At 46.2% G+C, this 15,851-nt stretch overlaps 5 protein-coding genes across 8 annotated transcripts; 2 read left to right on the forward strand and 3 right to left on the reverse strand.

Annotated features, from left to right (window-relative positions):
- Positions 1-3,555: 3,555 nt before the first annotated feature.
- Positions 3,556-6,188, reverse strand: FOXG_18866 (uncharacterized protein; the record flags this gene model as incomplete). Its single annotated transcript, XM_018399006.1, has 4 exons — positions 6,148-6,188; positions 3,736-6,088; positions 3,661-3,689; positions 3,556-3,610 (listed from the first exon to the last, which is right to left on the reverse strand). The coding sequence occupies exons 2-4, from the start codon at positions 5,464-5,466 to the stop codon at positions 3,556-3,558; spliced, it is 1,815 nt and encodes a 604-aa protein (XP_018239432.1). The 5' UTR covers positions 5,467-6,088; positions 6,148-6,188.
- Positions 6,189-6,332: 144 nt separating this feature from the next.
- On the forward strand, positions 6,333-8,094 carry FOXG_04651 (uncharacterized protein; the record flags this gene model as incomplete). 4 transcript variants are annotated; one of them, XM_018382680.1, is made up of 4 exons in its annotated part: positions 6,420-6,834; positions 6,938-7,136; positions 7,313-7,483; positions 7,538-8,046. In XM_018382680.1, the coding sequence occupies one exon, from the start codon at positions 6,420-6,422 to the stop codon at positions 6,804-6,806; it is 387 nt and encodes a 128-aa protein (XP_018239436.1). In that variant the 3' UTR covers positions 6,807-6,834; positions 6,938-7,136; positions 7,313-7,483; positions 7,538-8,046. The 4 variants fall into 4 exon arrangements, with proteins under 4 accessions (XP_018239433.1, XP_018239436.1, XP_018239435.1 ...); XM_018382679.1 differs by having other exon boundaries at positions 6,420-7,136; XM_018382678.1 differs by having other exon boundaries at positions 6,938-7,483.
- Positions 8,095-8,573: 479 nt separating this feature from the next.
- On the reverse strand, positions 8,574-10,283 carry FOXG_04652 (uncharacterized protein; the record flags this gene model as incomplete). The annotated part of the gene is made up of 2 exons (XM_018382681.1): positions 8,574-10,092; positions 10,147-10,283. 2 exons carry the CDS (start codon positions 10,281-10,283, stop codon positions 8,574-8,576), a joined length of 1,656 nt encoding a protein of 551 aa, XP_018239437.1.
- A 1,541-nt stretch (positions 10,284-11,824) lies between these two features.
- On the forward strand, positions 11,825-13,972 carry FOXG_04653 (uncharacterized protein). The gene is made up of 10 exons (XM_018382682.1): positions 11,825-11,889; positions 11,935-11,948; positions 12,003-12,017; positions 12,063-12,212; positions 12,258-12,318; positions 12,364-12,902; positions 12,960-13,385; positions 13,434-13,540; positions 13,594-13,693; positions 13,745-13,972. Exons 1-10 carry the CDS (start codon positions 11,837-11,839, stop codon positions 13,885-13,887), a joined length of 1,608 nt encoding a protein of 535 aa, XP_018239438.1. The 5' UTR covers positions 11,825-11,836; the 3' UTR covers positions 13,888-13,972.
- Positions 13,942-15,062, reverse strand: FOXG_04654 (oxidoreductase; the record flags this gene model as incomplete). Its single annotated transcript, XM_018382683.1, has 2 exons — positions 13,942-14,682; positions 14,736-15,062. The coding sequence occupies 2 exons, from the start codon at positions 15,060-15,062 to the stop codon at positions 13,942-13,944; spliced, it is 1,068 nt and encodes a 355-aa protein (XP_018239439.1).
- Positions 15,063-15,851: the final 789 nt, after the last annotated feature.

The raw sequence follows: 15,851 nt of genomic DNA on the forward strand, positions 1-15,851 counted from the left end.
TCAAATTGTCCAACTGAGACGTACTATTTAATGCGTATTATCATCTTCGGAACAGAACTTGGCTACCACTGCCGGATTCTACCAATACCAGCACCAAAGATGCATACAATGGGTACAAGCTTTAGAGGCATCATTTTAAAACGGTAATTCAGCCTTGTAAAAGTTTCCCTTCTGAGTGATGTTAACTCCAGCCGTGCCCCAGTCATTTTCTGTTATAAGGTTAACTTCAGGTTTCTGTACCATATGCAACTGTGGGCTTACTGGGGCTAAGGTTGGCACAACCATCCAGCTCTTCACGTCACCGTACCTGCAAATGTTGGGCGTCTTATAGAACACTTTGTCTATGTATAGGATCTGCAACTTCTCTCATGTCGTTTATAGAAGTACCTAACAACACGACACAGGAATCCAAACTTATCTACGCGGTAAGCTACACGGACTTATGAAGGAGACTAATTATAAACTGGGTGATGGAGGTATGAGAATGTGAAATTCTTAGGCTATGTGCACGCCAGTGGTTTTTTATTGATGTATCACTATGAATTCCCAAGTAGGCTATAACTCGAAGCCGCCATATGTATGTTGTTGCGGGGGAGATGCCTTCCAACTCAAAGATTCGAAAGCTCAGAATGGGGCTATTCCAGTGGCCAATGGCGCCATCTACCATGGCATGAGGGACCCAGCTACTGGTGAATTCGACCCTTGGCTCTACAAGGGCAATAGGTGTGAGGAGCTGGAAGCCTTTCAGTAGTTCCTGGGGCAGAGAGTTGATATGAAAATCACGAGATTTTATGATCAAAGAGATGAAATCGTGGCGGACAGCGGCTTCTTCGACAGGCGAATGGCTGTGAAAACTGTGATCCTAAACGAGAGTCACAGCCATAGGTTATTCTGTATGGGTTTATGGATTTGACAAGGAAATCATATCATAATAAATGAAGACTGATTTATACGGCTTTTTTTTTTTTTTTTTATTCTTTAAAAACATCATCATTTGGCGAACCTTCCGTACACCGCTTCTACTAGGAAGATTGCTTGAGGTATGGGGAATGAGTGGCTTGTTGACCTGTGATACGGTTATTATGGAAGGTTGATCCAGAGCAGACGATGAGAAGATCGGTTTTGGATGGCTGCCTACCCTAGTCAGGCTTGCAAAGGCTCTCTCTTAGGAAGCTTGTCAGCTAATTAGAACTTCTGTAGATTGTTACAAGAGATACCTCATTTCACAACCTTGGGGTTGTACTCAAGAAAGAGATGCTTTTGTAATGTCAGGATGTCAGATCTTACCATGGTTTGGGTTGCCGAGCTGCTTTCATGAGGCAGCATGCTGCATTTATGCGATAAGATAAGTCCACCCACAAGTACATTTCAACTTGTATGACTCTTGACGTTCTCCTTTTTCCTACTTGTCTATGTTGTTAAGCGAAATGACTCCGTGAGCTGCCTCTCCTTTGAAGACAAGGTAGCATCTACATGATAATTGGCTGATCTATTCTAATGGGAGCCAGGGACCCCCATACCATTCTGGTCTTCAGCCAACCGCTTGCCAGCAATCTCAAGAGGTGATGCATGAAACAGAACAATAATGACCCTTGCCCATTGGTTTGTGTGTTTGATCCACTGATGCATGGTCCTCTCTGAACAACAACATCTCCAGGCCGAGCCGTCTGAGTCTATGCCGAATCCAATACACATTCCAGCTCGCCAGCAATTACAATGCCATAATCCAGACTCTCGGTGCGGTGTATGGGCGAGTAGGCACCTGGGGGATATCTACATATCTTAGGATGCTGCCCCCGTGCTTAACTAAACCAGACTTTTGCTTATTTTCATATGCTTATTTGAAAGTGGGAAGGTCTTCGCCATTACTGAGAGTAATTGGAAAGTCTTGAGTGACGTATCCTAGCTCGAAAGCAGCGGACATGTTGTCGTTTGTCTGGACGGTCCAAAAGTCAAGCGATTCAGGTAAGTCCTTGACATAAACAGAAACTCCCTCATCATTGAGTGTTGTTATATTTCGTTTTGGTGTGGGAGCTGTCCGTTGCTATGGGTTTCGGAAGACATGGTAGGCAATGGCTTTTGTTGGCTGAGGGCAAGAGGTTTCCTGGGTTTTTCTTGCAGGTCATTGGATTCATGATCTTATATCTTTATATCCACCCAAGAAAGGCCAAGGGCTCGAACATTTATGAATCGGCTTACAGACAACGTCTTATTTTACATTGTATAGTTTAATAGTTAGCTCGGCGCTGAGATGGGGATCCTTCGGACCGAGAGATATTCGGCCGGGCCGAACCCCGCCCATGCGACTCCTGTGACGAGATCTGATTCTCTGATGTGTGATGTGTGTAAGTTCTTGGTTTTTTTTCTTCCTCGCCCCAAGTCCTACATTTATCTTTATACTAGGGTCCGACTGGAGTATTACTGCTATAACGATCGCACGCCCTATTATGTAAAATACACAACGTGACAACTCCGAATGCAGTGGCTTCTTTTTTGTTAGATTGGCGCCTGCGTGCGCATAGAAGGGATTTTGCCCTTCGTTATAACAATGTGTATGGCGTGTTGCTGCGAAAGCACCAAGCATCGACCAACGCCCTCGAACTCTGACGAGTGAAAATGGACAAGGCATCATCGAAATTTCGATCAATAAGATCACGATTTTCTGCTCCATAATCCATTGAATTCACCCCATTGTGAGCTCAACATACCTACCGTGTATCTAACAGTATTTATGGGCCCCCGGATATATTAATACTAGATGGCTGGGGAAACACCTTGGAGCACAGAACAGAGATAGAAGGATGAGGACAAGCGCTAGGGGACTAGACCAGAGTGATCCTTGACTGTGAAAATTTACCTAAGTGAATTAAACATTAACCCTACTTGCGTATTTATTAGTAATTATTAGATATATAGCTATATAATTAGAAAAGTATATAAGATATAAAGCTAAATATTATTAACTTAATTCTCTTTTATTAGTTTACCAGAGCGAGGATTATTTAATTCCTCTTCCTTTTATAAATATATAAATAATATTATAATAAAGAAAAGTAAAGCTCTTTCCTAGCTACGCCCCCTTTGCCTCACGTCTGGCCTATTTGTCGCGAGCTTGCATTGCTGGCACCCCAAGCAAAAGAAAGCGCTTCATATAGAATCTTAGGGTTATCCACGGCTATAATATGAAACTTACAGTGTGCGGGTAAACTTTGTACTCCGGCTTCGATCTCTAAGATTCTGATTTTGTACCGCAACGAGTCTAAATTTGGTATTATAGCCTCGTGTCCCGCAGCTTTGTCAGCCGTGCTATGCTAAGTCTCAATACCTACGAAATCGCTCTCTCGCTCTCGTTAGTCCTAACGGCAATCAATTGCTTCCTATCTTAACTACCTAAGACTAATATTCTTAGTTTTCAACCCATATAGGTTAACTATTGGTTGAATCTGCTCCCTTTGCGTCATCCCTGCAACAAAACACGTGCCTACAAATTCATAATGCTTATCTCTCTGCCGGATCACGGCTACTTGGTCGAATCCGCTTAATAAACATATCAAGTCACCCTCCTGTAGCTTCGGAGGAAATCTCCCAATATAACCCTTCTTTGTCTCTGCTATAGTATGATTATAGGGCTTAGTCACTGCGCCAAGATTTTCAAAGTACCTCGTTCCGTCCTCAGGCTCGTCGGGATCCTAGGAATGTAAGTAAAAATAGAAGATAAGGAGAGTGGATACTGACAGGGATTTGATCAAACAGATCCTTCAGGTAACACAAGCGTGAAAAAGCAACTCTCGACTTCCCATCAATAATAGGACGGCCAACCATGGCCAGATATTTCGCAAGATCTAGACAATCCTCGGCAGGAAAGCCATCTGGACTGTACCAAGGTAGACTCGACGGCTCCAGCAAAGTGCGGAATGCGGTCAGTGGATGGCCTCCTGACACGTAACTCTTGTGGCGTATTGCAAAATCGACAGGCCAGGTTATTGGCAATCCTGTTCTATGAAGGAGTTCTGGCCTACCGTAATCAGACACCCTTGGTCCGATAGCCTGAATACGATCAAGAATAAGCACTGAAACATCCATTCTACAGCCCGTGATCATTGCATCTGATCTTGCTTCAAAAATGCAATCAAATCCCCGTTTGTCTAGTGCAATTATTGCGTCTGAATCTCCTCTGGAGGATGTTTTTGCTTGTGCCTGTCCTGGAAAGTTTGGTCCCCATGAAGGCATGTCAGGATCGGCGTCCCAGCCATATCCAACACCAGCGAACATGAGAAGGCCTAGAGGTCCGCCCACGGGACGATCAGTTTGGTCAAGACTCGACGTAAGATATTTGTTCATGAATTTCTGGCAAACAAGTCCAACAGATATATTCGAAGCATAATCAGGAACAAGTTTGAGATTTGTGAGGCCGAGGAAGCCGTAATAATAATCCTTCGGATCTGTCGCCCGGGCGCCTGGCGAAGCCCACCAGATGTTAGTTTTAAGGTCCTCTGGGCAAAAAAGGCAATTCGTAGGAAGGCCCATGGTGCGGCGGCTCTCGAATATATGATGAAGTAGTTGCCAAATAGGCAGATATGCCTTTACCAGCTTGGAGGCTTCCGCTTTCTTCAACAATGCAGAATTCGATGGATCCACCATCCATTTCACCCAGACTGCGAAAGATTCTATGGTCTCCAATGAGAATGACCGAAATCCACAAACAAAAACCGGATGATGAGCAAGGATGATTTCTTGGCGTATCCATATGCGAGACCAGTACGCTACGTCAAAAAGTGGCTGCGCCGGGCCTGTAGGAGATTCCCCTACAACTTCTTTAACTTCAAGAAGCCACGGAAACTGTTCAAGCCATAGCAAATTGGTGTATGCCTCATCGAAAATTCTCTGGTATAAGTATTCCTGGCACATTTGACTAAACTTGCGTACTCTGTAGGACAGCAAGGCCAGGAGAAAGCCGATAGGATGAGAATGTTCCCGAAGGGTGTCGTCGAGTTTGCTGGCGCGTTCATGAAACTGATTGTGCCAATTCGTAAGTTCGTGAAAGGCCCTTAATAGGGCCGGTCGACAAAGCTCAAGCTCCGAGCCATGTGGTTTCTGCAGGATTACGAATATCACCTTAGTTGTATGTTGAAGAGCGTTCGCGACTGCATGGATCTCAACATCCCCGACAATGCCAGATATCAAAGAAGTTTCTTCAACGAACGGAAGATGCCTCTTGGCATCTATAACGTGAAGTCTTTTCAAGTGGCTCTGCAATTGTTCGAAACTGTCAAGAAGTTCATGTTGATTTTCGTGGTACATAACATCCGCGCAACGGATATGTCGCTGATGCGCCACAGCCTGAACGGCATCCATCGCAGTGTGTATTCGATCAGTTGGCGATCCTAGCCAGCACAAAACAATACTGCTTTGCGAGTAGATATCCTTCATCATGGAAACTTGGTGACCTTTCTCGGTTCTGTCCATTTGGTTGATGCAAATGGCATCGACCCATAGTTTCAAGCTAGTTGCGTTTTTTGATCTACTCAGATGATAGGGAGCATATCTCAAAGCCGATATCAGGTTTTTCGTCACCTGGATTCTATGTTCGTTGACCAGAATGGTCTCGGTGACAGTGGGATCTCCCCAGACGTAGGATAGTGCGTTGAATGACAATTCGTCCCCAAATTCAGCGACCTCCAGTCGGCAAGAGATTTCTGGCTTGGTGGACAGGATCGTCAAAAGCCTGAACTGCCTGCCCGATATGTTCAGGTTGGCATATAGGGTTGGCCCCTTGGGCGATGAGACAGCGTTGCCTGGTCGGGCGGTGTCGGATACGTATGCTTCTACAAGACAAGAAGTCAATTGGAAGACTATCAGGAGCTCACAGGGCTTTCAATTTACGATGTGACTTAATCGCGGTTGACCCAACCTTTCCTGTCAAGTACCACCACCTTCGGATGCACCAAATCGTGAAAAGTGAAGAGAAAAGGATAGTCAACATTGCTCCTATTGTGATTTCGTAATCTGTTAAAACACGCACTAGGCCTATGGGTACAAGCACTTGTTTTATGTCTGATGTAGCAAGGCATACTGGTAGGCTGCTGGACTGTTAGGCTGTTAGGCTTATTTCCAAAGTAGAGGAACAAAGCGCCATAGAGTACTTGCTTAGTCAATCTTCCAATAACGGTGGGCATAATATGTGGGCACCTGGTTGCCTGAATAAAATGGCGCAGTCTTAGGGAGGGTAAAAGGTCTTTTAATTCTACACGTTTCCCCTTTTCTCTTCCCTCTTCCCCCTTCCTTATCCATACCCCTCCCATACCCCTCCTCCTCCTCCTCCTCCTCCTCCTTAATAAGCAGCGCAGTCACGAGATTTCGCGTCATTTTGGCATTTGCTTACTGTTGCATCAGTTTCTCACGCGACTTGAGGCAGCAGCATGGGCTATAAAGCACCCTTTTCCCCCTCCCATCTTGTCCATCTTTTCCTTCTCCTTTACACATATTACTTCCCATTACGACCTTACCACTATTTACATAAACTAAGACAGACCATCTTATTTCTTCTGATTTACAATTTCCTTCTTTTACCCTTCAACTTCTCAGTACTTGATTCTTTCAATACATTATGTCTGACCAAATTCCTTCACAATCTCACTTCAATCAATGCATTACCACCGAAAAGGGAGAGCCGGCCTATGAGGGCGACTGCTTTGCTGCACACTACCAAGTATACCTACCAGTTTCTCTCGAACCGGGGACGTATCAACATCCTAGTGCTGTCGATGCGCAAAACATATCTTCAGAGTCCTACCAGAGCTTTTTGAATAACACGGTACTGAGCTCAGACCACCTGTGAGTTAGATGTCCCCTCATCCGATACTTTTGGGAAGGTCTTGTAGGAAGGCGGTGTTATAAGATAATACGAACTATTCAATATGCTACCTTCTACCAACAGAGATAATATCAACGGAGACGGCCGAGCATTCCTCTGCGTTATAAGACTTGAGCCAACTGCCCTGGACATCTTAAAGTCCATCACAAGAAGCACCGCGGATCGCGTCCAGTCCGAGTAGACTATCGCAGCGTCTATAAGGGAGCTAAGAAGGATAGCAATTTGCAGCATGCAATTAGAGCAGAAAACTTGGGGCAGTCAGGTAAGTTCGTGAGGGTTTTACTTCATCAGAAGAAAGTCACCACATAGCTCTCGCATAAAGAAAGCGATGATCTCCTCCATGCTCGGCGTTTTTCGCTTCCGGTCGGCGCGATCCCTAGAAAGGGCACACCCATGAAAGGTAAAGATACCCTGGATCACTAACAATACGTCCCAAAGACATGACACTAGAGTTGGAAATAATATCTATCCATATGATTTAACCCAGGGTGAATATGCGGTCTTAACGAATGGTGTTTCTCACTCAATTTCGAACTCCAACGAACACTCCGGCCAGTCTACTGATACTGGACTCGGCTACCAACACAACGAAAATATGGGCATTTCTTAGTTAGTCGTTGCGACCGACACTGACCCTCAACTGGCACGCTAACCTCACTATAGTGACCATGTGCTTAAGGTTCTAGAGGCTCCAAAGTCAAGCAAGTTTTGGTGCAAACGTACTTCAAATGGGCCTCAGTGTACCATTTATGGCCAGGAATTTAGTAGAGAAGACAATCTGAAAAGGCATGTCCGGAACAGGGTCTGCGAGAAGGAGTGGAATAGAAAGACTTGGATTGAACAGTAGATAATCCTTGAAGGCATGGCAGTCAACGCCTAATCCGGTCCTTAAAGATGCATACATTGTCAAGAAAGTTAAGCAGATGATACGATGGTTATGGCTGGGCCTATGGATAAGAACTAGGAAGGCTTCAGGCTATTCCGACAGATTTTGAGACAGGGAGGAACGATTTTGTTTAGAAGAGAATTGGATAGAGGGAAAGCGGCAGATCGACATTTAACATGTTTTGGAATAGATGCATCGGAATAAGTTATGGAAAGCTGAAACGGCGAAGTTCTTATTCTAAAAAGTGCTACTAATGCTCTTTAATTAATAAATCATAATTAGAGGATAGTTTGTATCTATTATTATTAAAAGCCTATAGATACTTAGCTACGGCGTAGCTAGAGAAACAGTTTCAAGCCTCAGCCTAACTACTTTTATCTGCAACCCCCACCCAAGCCTCATCACCTCCTGCTACTCATACCCATCACTTGATCAGATCAGGCTTTGTCTCTGCTGAATCAAAAGCTATGATCGTGATCTGGAGCCACATCCCACCTTTCATAGGTAACACTGATTTGTCATTCAGGCGTTCTCCTACCATAATCGTCATACCTCCTCACCGTGTGCCAAAGTCTGGCATGAACCTCTTCCAAAGCTCGCGGGTAATATTTGAGTCTGTGCAACAATGGCGGCAGTTGCAAGACAAGCCTTCTCTAACCCTTAAAAACGCAAATGGCAAAACGGTTCTCCACGCGCAAATCGAAAAGATTCATTACAGCAAGCTTGGAGAAACGTCACCTTGTGGCTGAGAGCTGGTATCATCAGATGTATATTATCTGAAAAATGGCTCGGAATATTTTTTGTTACTATTCATCAGCGATCCTCATCATCTGTAGACGGAAGGAGGCTATCTAGCATGGATTGAAGATATGCACGCAATATGTACCTCTCCTCCCGACGTTGCCCTCTAAACTCCCTCGTCCTAGCTGTACTAACAGCCCTTGGAAGCTTTGTGATCTGAGACCGCAAGGTTGGGAGTTTTCTTCGGATGTGGTTCATGCGGACTTTCTCTACATGAAAGTCCTCGGGGCTTCCTCTATCTTTAAGGAGTAATAAACGATCCTTTGAGAACCTGGAGGCCCAGATAGCGCACTCGGTACCACCTTTCTGTAACAGCTCTATAGCTTCATCGAGAATCTCCAGGCTGAATTCGGGACAAAGTCTGACAAATAGCCTCAAGGCCAGCAGCTCAGTTGCGAAAACAAAGGCGTCGAGTATCAAGGCATTATCCCGATATTTAACGGTCTGGAGACTTCCCATCGCCCTCTTCCTCAGCTCCAGAGCAAAGTCTTCCAAACGAGTGGGATGCGGTGAATATGGTAGCATAGCACAATATTGACTGAGGTTTCCTAGCTTGACGCTTTCTTTTGCTACCTGCATTTCCGTGAGATTGAGGAAGCTGAGTATTGACTGTGGTTCCGTTTCAACACCAGAGTAATCAACATACGAGTTGATATGTTGGAGCGCCTCGCCTATTCTATCAATGTCCAAGAATGACTTTGGTCCCCAGGCTCTACTATAGTGGGACCACATTCTGAGAACCATGGGATGGCCGCTTCCGGCGATGGTTTCGAATCCTCTGATGGTCATGAAATATCCACACTCCAATGCTGACTTGAACTTTTGGGGTGTATGTCTGAAGATTGTGAGGAGTGCGGCCAAGATTTCGCAGGCAGGATCAGTTTTTTCAAAGTTGGCAGTTAGGCGCACTTCCAGCCTTTGTATGAGGGCTGTGGTTATGGGATTGATGGAAAGCATTGAATGGCTACCGGCTATTTTGGGCCGAGGCAGAGGCAAGCGAACTTTGAAGAGGTTCAGACATACTCTCCACATGTAGATAAGCTGAGGTATGAACGCCTTGCGATTCCTAAAGCCCTTGAGGCTTTCAATGTTGCGAAATAGCTCTTCAAGAGAGCCTCTAACTTCAGCATCAACGCCCATTCCCGTAAGGGCAACAATAGCTGAAGATTGGGACTCGAGGTGCTGCCATTGCTGGAAACTATCCATGTTAATCGATGGAGCAATGAATGAGGCATGGTCTGCTCTCCATACATCCTTCCCAGATGCAAATGAGCCGTTGATAATGGTGTCAGTAGCACTCTTGATCCTCCAGAGTTCTCTTTCGATATCATCGTGCCAGAGAAACTCGGGAGAATTGTGATGAAGATGGAATCTTAAGATAAAACTCCTCTGCATCGGCCTCGATGGCAGGGCTTGTGCTGTCCGTTTGCGATCCTGTTGGGACCGATCGTCAAGAGTCAAACTGCTGGCTTGTTCAATGCCATTCTTTTTGAATCCCCATTTCTCAAAACTACGCCGATACTCGTGTTCTCTGCCAGAAGTGAGTTGGGGATCTTGTATTGATCATGATTCGGGTAAGACGTACGATGCAATGAAGCCACGTATAGCAGTCATCCCCTCCCCTAGGTATCTGAGGCTTTGCTGCTCATCCATGTAGACTCTCTCAATAGTTGGTTTCTGCCTCTCCCATTCTGCCTCTGGAATTCTCGGCTTTCGTCCCATAATGTTGCGCGTATAGTAAGAATCCCCCTAGGAGAATATGGGTTGTTGTGGTTGAATGATGTCTTGGATAAGATAACGGTGGCGACGAAAGCCGGCACGAGAACAGCATGACCAGAACTTTTCAAAGTCTCTGACTTGTGATTGAGCAGGATCAAGCCTCATAAATCGCAACCAATAGAGACTGCAGCTTAGGATGATGCGACTCCATCGTGATGCGGGCCTCCGGTTGCCCAACGATGATTGGACCGATGCTAAATGCCCTTTTCATTTCAACAAATAACATCGCAGGATAACAGTACATAATCAGGTCGATTCATCTGAGCAGTCTGGTAGGTAACAGGTTTATTTATTATATCATTATAAAGTTCTTCCAAGTCATCCTAGTTTATTATCTTTTTTTAAATCTTCTAAATACTAAAATCAATTTACTCTAGTACTTATCCTACTACGGACACTGTTCGATGATGTCTAGCAGCCTCGGTGTAAGTCCTTTATAGGTTTTGATAGATGTGTTTACTAATATGAGAAAAAGGTAAAGATCCGTGCAGCTTTTGGGGCCATTGTCTTTCTGGTCGCCATCATGGCCTTCTTGCTCATTGACATCTACCACCGAGCACGCCGCACTTACAGAGAGGTCGCTTACCACAGAAACCTTCAAAACTTCCTTTACTGGCTCCAGCCGTACAATCAGTTTGCAGATAGGGACGAAAGTAATCGGGGCTACTACTACCACTGGCGCGTTGGAACGATGTTGCGCATTCATTTAGAGGACGCAGTAACGACTGGCTTGTATACTTTCCTTTTTCTTCTTCTCTTTCTATTGTTTGGTGTCTGGATAATCCAGTATTGGATAGCAAGGTGGCTTTTTGGATGAAATCTTAACCCTGCTACTCCAAAGTGTTGAGCCAGCCCGTCCGCTTCATGTGGTGGGCTAAGGGGAGTAAATGATTTCATCGACTACAGAATGCCAATGGAGGTGGTGATAAATAGCAATTCTTCAGGGACCGGTTAAAATGAAAATACATTTGGAACCATGCGATGGTCTAGCACGCCAGATGTGTTGTTCGCAGTTAAGACTTGTGGCTAAGAGTTTATATCACCACAGAGAACTTAGCCTAACCCTAGGGTGACGAGGAACTAGTTTTGGAGCTCAGGGCAGTAACCCGCATTCGCGATTTAAGTATTTTGATCATGTTCTGCGAACGACCCATTAAGCTGCCAGGTAGCTCAAAAAAAGAATCGGCGGCTCCCCAGTTTCCTCAGTATGGGAAATATGCATTGGGTATGGCATAACTCTTGGTATGGACAGCCTTGGAGTTGGAAGGGCTCGGAGTCAACTTACAGCATATGCAATCCATGGCGCCTGTTGAAGCAGCCATGAAGAAATTTTGCCAAGTCCCCGTGGATTACAGCTTGAAGGCTCATCTCAACTATGGTGAGCAAGTACTGAATTCTAGCAATATGTCACGTGACATGGCTTGAGCGCTATTTCACTCGGCCAAAGTTTCATCTTCTTGCTTAACTATTTTTGACTTCCTGGCAACAAGACTATAATGGAAGCAGAAGATCCTTTACCCAAGAAAATTAGTCGCGTAGCGGTCGGATGGTAAGTTCATTCTAGGGAACCCCTACCCTCGGCTGATTGGGATAGTACTGCATGCAGAGGTAGGTGCGATGCTAGATTGAGGCTTTGTTGAGATGAGTTGCTAAAGGGAGCAGTGCGCCATGTACGATGTAGGTTTCCATTACAAGGCACTGAATCACACTAATTGAGTCAAGGTGACAAAGAAGTCCCATCATGCTCGGCATGCGTCAAGGCGGGCATAGACTGTGAGCGCGCTCTACAGATCCGGTTCCGACCGGGCCTTGGCCTGTCAGCTGAATATACCTTCTCCTCTGATCAAACTTGGGTTCGACCGAGGAAATCACGTAGGGCATACCAACTCCCTCTTGACACAAAGTTGACAACTTCAGTGGAATACGTCGACGAAACCGATCGCGTGTCACAGGATTATGAGGATCGAGGGCAAGAAGAGTGAGCTGCACAGGTTTCTGGCCTGGAGAATGCTAACAGTTCCAGTATATCTCTGGCTGAAGACTTGGCAGTCGCTCCTGATACCACAGAACTAGATCAACATGCGTCTGCACTTGCGCACATATCACCGGCCTCACATGTATCTCAGGGTATGACGTCGTTGCCGGGAAACTCCCCAGCGAGTACGCAAATGACTCGACACCTCCGCTACAGCTCTGAGCTCGTTCGTTCCCCAGACTCGCCGTATTCCCGCCCTCCGATGCAATTCACAACACGCGAGGCCGAGCTTATCAAGAACTTTACTGAAAACATGGCTTTATGGGCTGATGCAACAGATATGAATCGCCACTTTGAGTTGGAAGTTCCCCGTCGGTCGTTGTACTTCCCCGTGCTACGATACGCGGTTTTCGCCTTCTCTTCGCGTCATATCAATCGAGACAAGGCAGACACTTCGACTGAGGCACTGGAGTACTACAATTCTTGCCTAAGTGTCTTGATAGAAGCTGTTGATAAGGCGAGTGGACATATCGATGAGGAGACTCTCGCCGCCATTGCTATACTACGGCAATACGAGGAGATGGACGGTAAGTGTGAAGGCGTGTTCGAATTCTGTGTCGACTTCGACGCTAACCTTTTTGTAGCGGAGGATATGGAAATGCATTTGACAGGAACATCCAGGATCGTCAACTCGATGTCAGAGTTTGACTTCAACGGCGGTCTCGGTGAGGCCGCGGCGTGGCTTTGTCTGCGACAAGACATCTATGTCTCACTGACAAGATTGCGGCCTCTGAGATCAAACTTGGAGAACTACCTCCAGTCTGATATCTTTCGACGCACTGATGATGCATCGTACGCAAACAAGATGGTCTTCCTTCTTGCCCGATCTCTGAGCTCCATCTACCCGTCCGATTCATCCATCTCTAATGAAAGCCTGGAGAACATTCGACTAGAAGTTGATGGTTGGTTTGATTCTAAACCAGCCGCTTTTAACCCAATTCTAGAAAGCGGCAGGAATAAGGATGAAGGGAAATTGCTACCTACTATTTGGGTCCTTTCGCCTTTTCACTGTAAGTCTCACTGCTGGGGAACTGATTTATGCTGATCAATGCCATTAGCCGTGGGCTTGCAATACTACCATATTGCCAAGATTGTTCTGGCCATGTCTTTACCTATTGCTACAGATTCAGTCTTTCAGCAGATCCGAGAGAGCAAGAAGGTTGAGGTCAGAATTCAATTACCCCGAATCCTTCAATGGGATCTAACTGACTGATATAGCGAACGATTCGAAACCATTTACTTCAGATAATAGCGTTAGCAAGCTCCCATGCAAAAGCCGAAAATGCGCTATTCACAGCTAGGCATTCATTATCAGTTTGTCTGTCGCACCTGTCGCCAAATGACAGTTCTCTCTTCTAACAATCTGCAGGGGGCAGCGTTTTCACCGAAAGGTTGGATCAGGATATGGTTCTCGACTTTTTACGACACATTCAACAAAAGACTGGCTGGCAAACAGATTCACTAAGTTTATCATTGCAGCAACAATGGACGCAAGACACCAATGAGGACTGATAGTTAATATTACCTAACACCTATTTGTATATTTTGTCCCAAATCTATAATGCATCACAGCTTAGGCTCCTCAATGCGGCGTCCAATCTCATCGAACCTGATTTGCTTTCCACTCACAAGAGCCTCCTGCAGAGCAGCACCAATCTCGACAGCTCTCACAGCGTTTGTCAGCTTGAGAGGTAGAGGCTTGTTGTCAAGGCAAGCCTCAGCAAACTCATTCGCCTCTTGCACAAAAGCCATCTCAAAACGTCCATAATAATGAGCAGGCACCTCGCGGGTGATACCGCCGGAGTGATAGTAGTTGACAAGGTTAGACTGGGGGTTTCCGTTGACAGTCAGCTTGCCCTCTGTTCCAATGACCTCTGTGGTGTCTTCTTGTCCGTGAGCCATCATCCGCGAGCAGTAGTAGTAGGCAATCTTGCCACCCCAAAACTCGACGATTCCGACGGCGTTATCGTAGTCGTTGTACTTGCCCAGATCGGGCTGAACGGCACGGACACCGTGGGCAGAAACGCTTTTGGGAATGACTTCATCGCCGAAGAACCAGAGAGTCAGGTCGATATCGTGCACAGACATGTCGACGAAAACACCGCCGGACCAGGCAGCGTACTCGACGAAGAAGCCTGAGGGATCGTGCTTATCGCAGGTCTGACTGCGGATGATGGTAGGTCGGCCGATGGCACCCTGTTGGGTCTTGCTGAAGGCATCGCGGTAGGAATCGTCAAACCGGCGGGAAAAACCGCACATGACCTTCAGGTGAGGTCGTTTCTTGGCTTCGGCAACAACTTGGCGGCACTGGGGAGAAATTTAGGCCATGTAGTATGCGTATCGACAGCAAGTATACTTACCACTTCAATGCTCGTAGATAGAGGCTTCTCACAGAGAACGTGTAGGTCCTTTTGCATGGCTTGGATAGCCTCTTCAGCGTGAACCGAGGTAGCTGTTCCAATTACAACAGCCTGCAGGCCTTCTTGTTCAATCATCTTTTGATAATCATCGTAGAGCGTGACTCCATGAGGCTCAAGGTTGACCTTGGCCCATGCCATCTCGGTGGGATCAGGGGTGAAGGCAGCGACGAGCTCTGCGCGGGGTGTTCGGTTGAGAAAGTTGATGGCATGACGCTTGCCCATGCGGCCGAGGCCAGCAGCAGCGATCTTGAGCTTCTGAGGTGCCATGATGACTAGGAGAGTGTAGAGCACGAAGGTTGATGGTGGATGATTGGAAAGAGAATAGGAGGCATTGAACTTACATTTATATTAATTCGTTGCCACCAGATGTTGTCTTGACACAGGTAAGTTGTCTAGATAATTCTCCATGACCTCCCCGCATCTCCATCTTCTTGGTGGATCACATTGTGTCTGAACTCGGTATCTCTTTTCCTATGCTTCGCACTTGGCTGGTTATCGTAGGTTTGAATGGTGGGCTGAGTGCGGACAGAGTTGCCCAGGATCAGCATCTACTTGCTTTTCTGGGCATCGTTCACTCTGCACGAAAAAGCGGGTCGAATCTCGCGGAGAGACTAACCATTAGTACGGATAGACTTGCCCAGTGTGGAACAACAAATGGAGCAGGGGTTACGAGTCATGGCTTCATTGCCAAACAAAGTAATTACCTTGACAACGGATACACTTTCCATTCTCTTAAAATTCCCTCGACCACGGACTACCGGGCTTAATTCCCATCACGCTAATCTGGCTCGTCTACCTCAACCCCATGGGGAGAGAGGGGGATGCGATGGTTCTCCGCTTCTACCCCAGAATCAAGGTTTGGCCACGCTCGATCCGAGAACCATTTCTATGCACGCTCATTGGTCAGACAGAGCATCAGCACTGGTCTAGACACAGATTGCTAGTCCTGGGTATCCCCGATAGACGAGGTCTATACCTCATCATAGCCACCCTCAACTCCTACACATAAGTATAAAAAGGCAGAGATCATCACTTCCACTCCCTCGTCCATCATCA

Source organism: Fusarium oxysporum, chromosome 4 (assembly GCF_000149955.1).
Source record: "Fusarium oxysporum f. sp. lycopersici 4287 chromosome 4, whole genome shotgun sequence".
Taxonomy (NCBI): Eukaryota; Fungi; Ascomycota; class Sordariomycetes; order Hypocreales; family Nectriaceae; genus Fusarium; species Fusarium oxysporum.

Bases quoted from the DNA above. Each gene is read 5' to 3' on its own strand.
- FOXG_04653 (XM_018382682.1), top strand. From the start codon at position 11,837: ATGGAAGCAGAAGATCCTTTACCCAAGAAAATTAGTCGCGTAGCGGTC. The intron at 12,319-12,363 runs GTGAGCTGCACA...TAACAGTTCCAG, and splicing joins GAGGATCGAGGGCAAGAAGA to TATATCTCTGGCTGAAGACT. The intron at 13,541-13,593 runs GTCAGAATTCAA...TGACTGATATAG, and splicing joins GAGAGAGCAAGAAGGTTGAG to CGAACGATTCGAAACCATTT.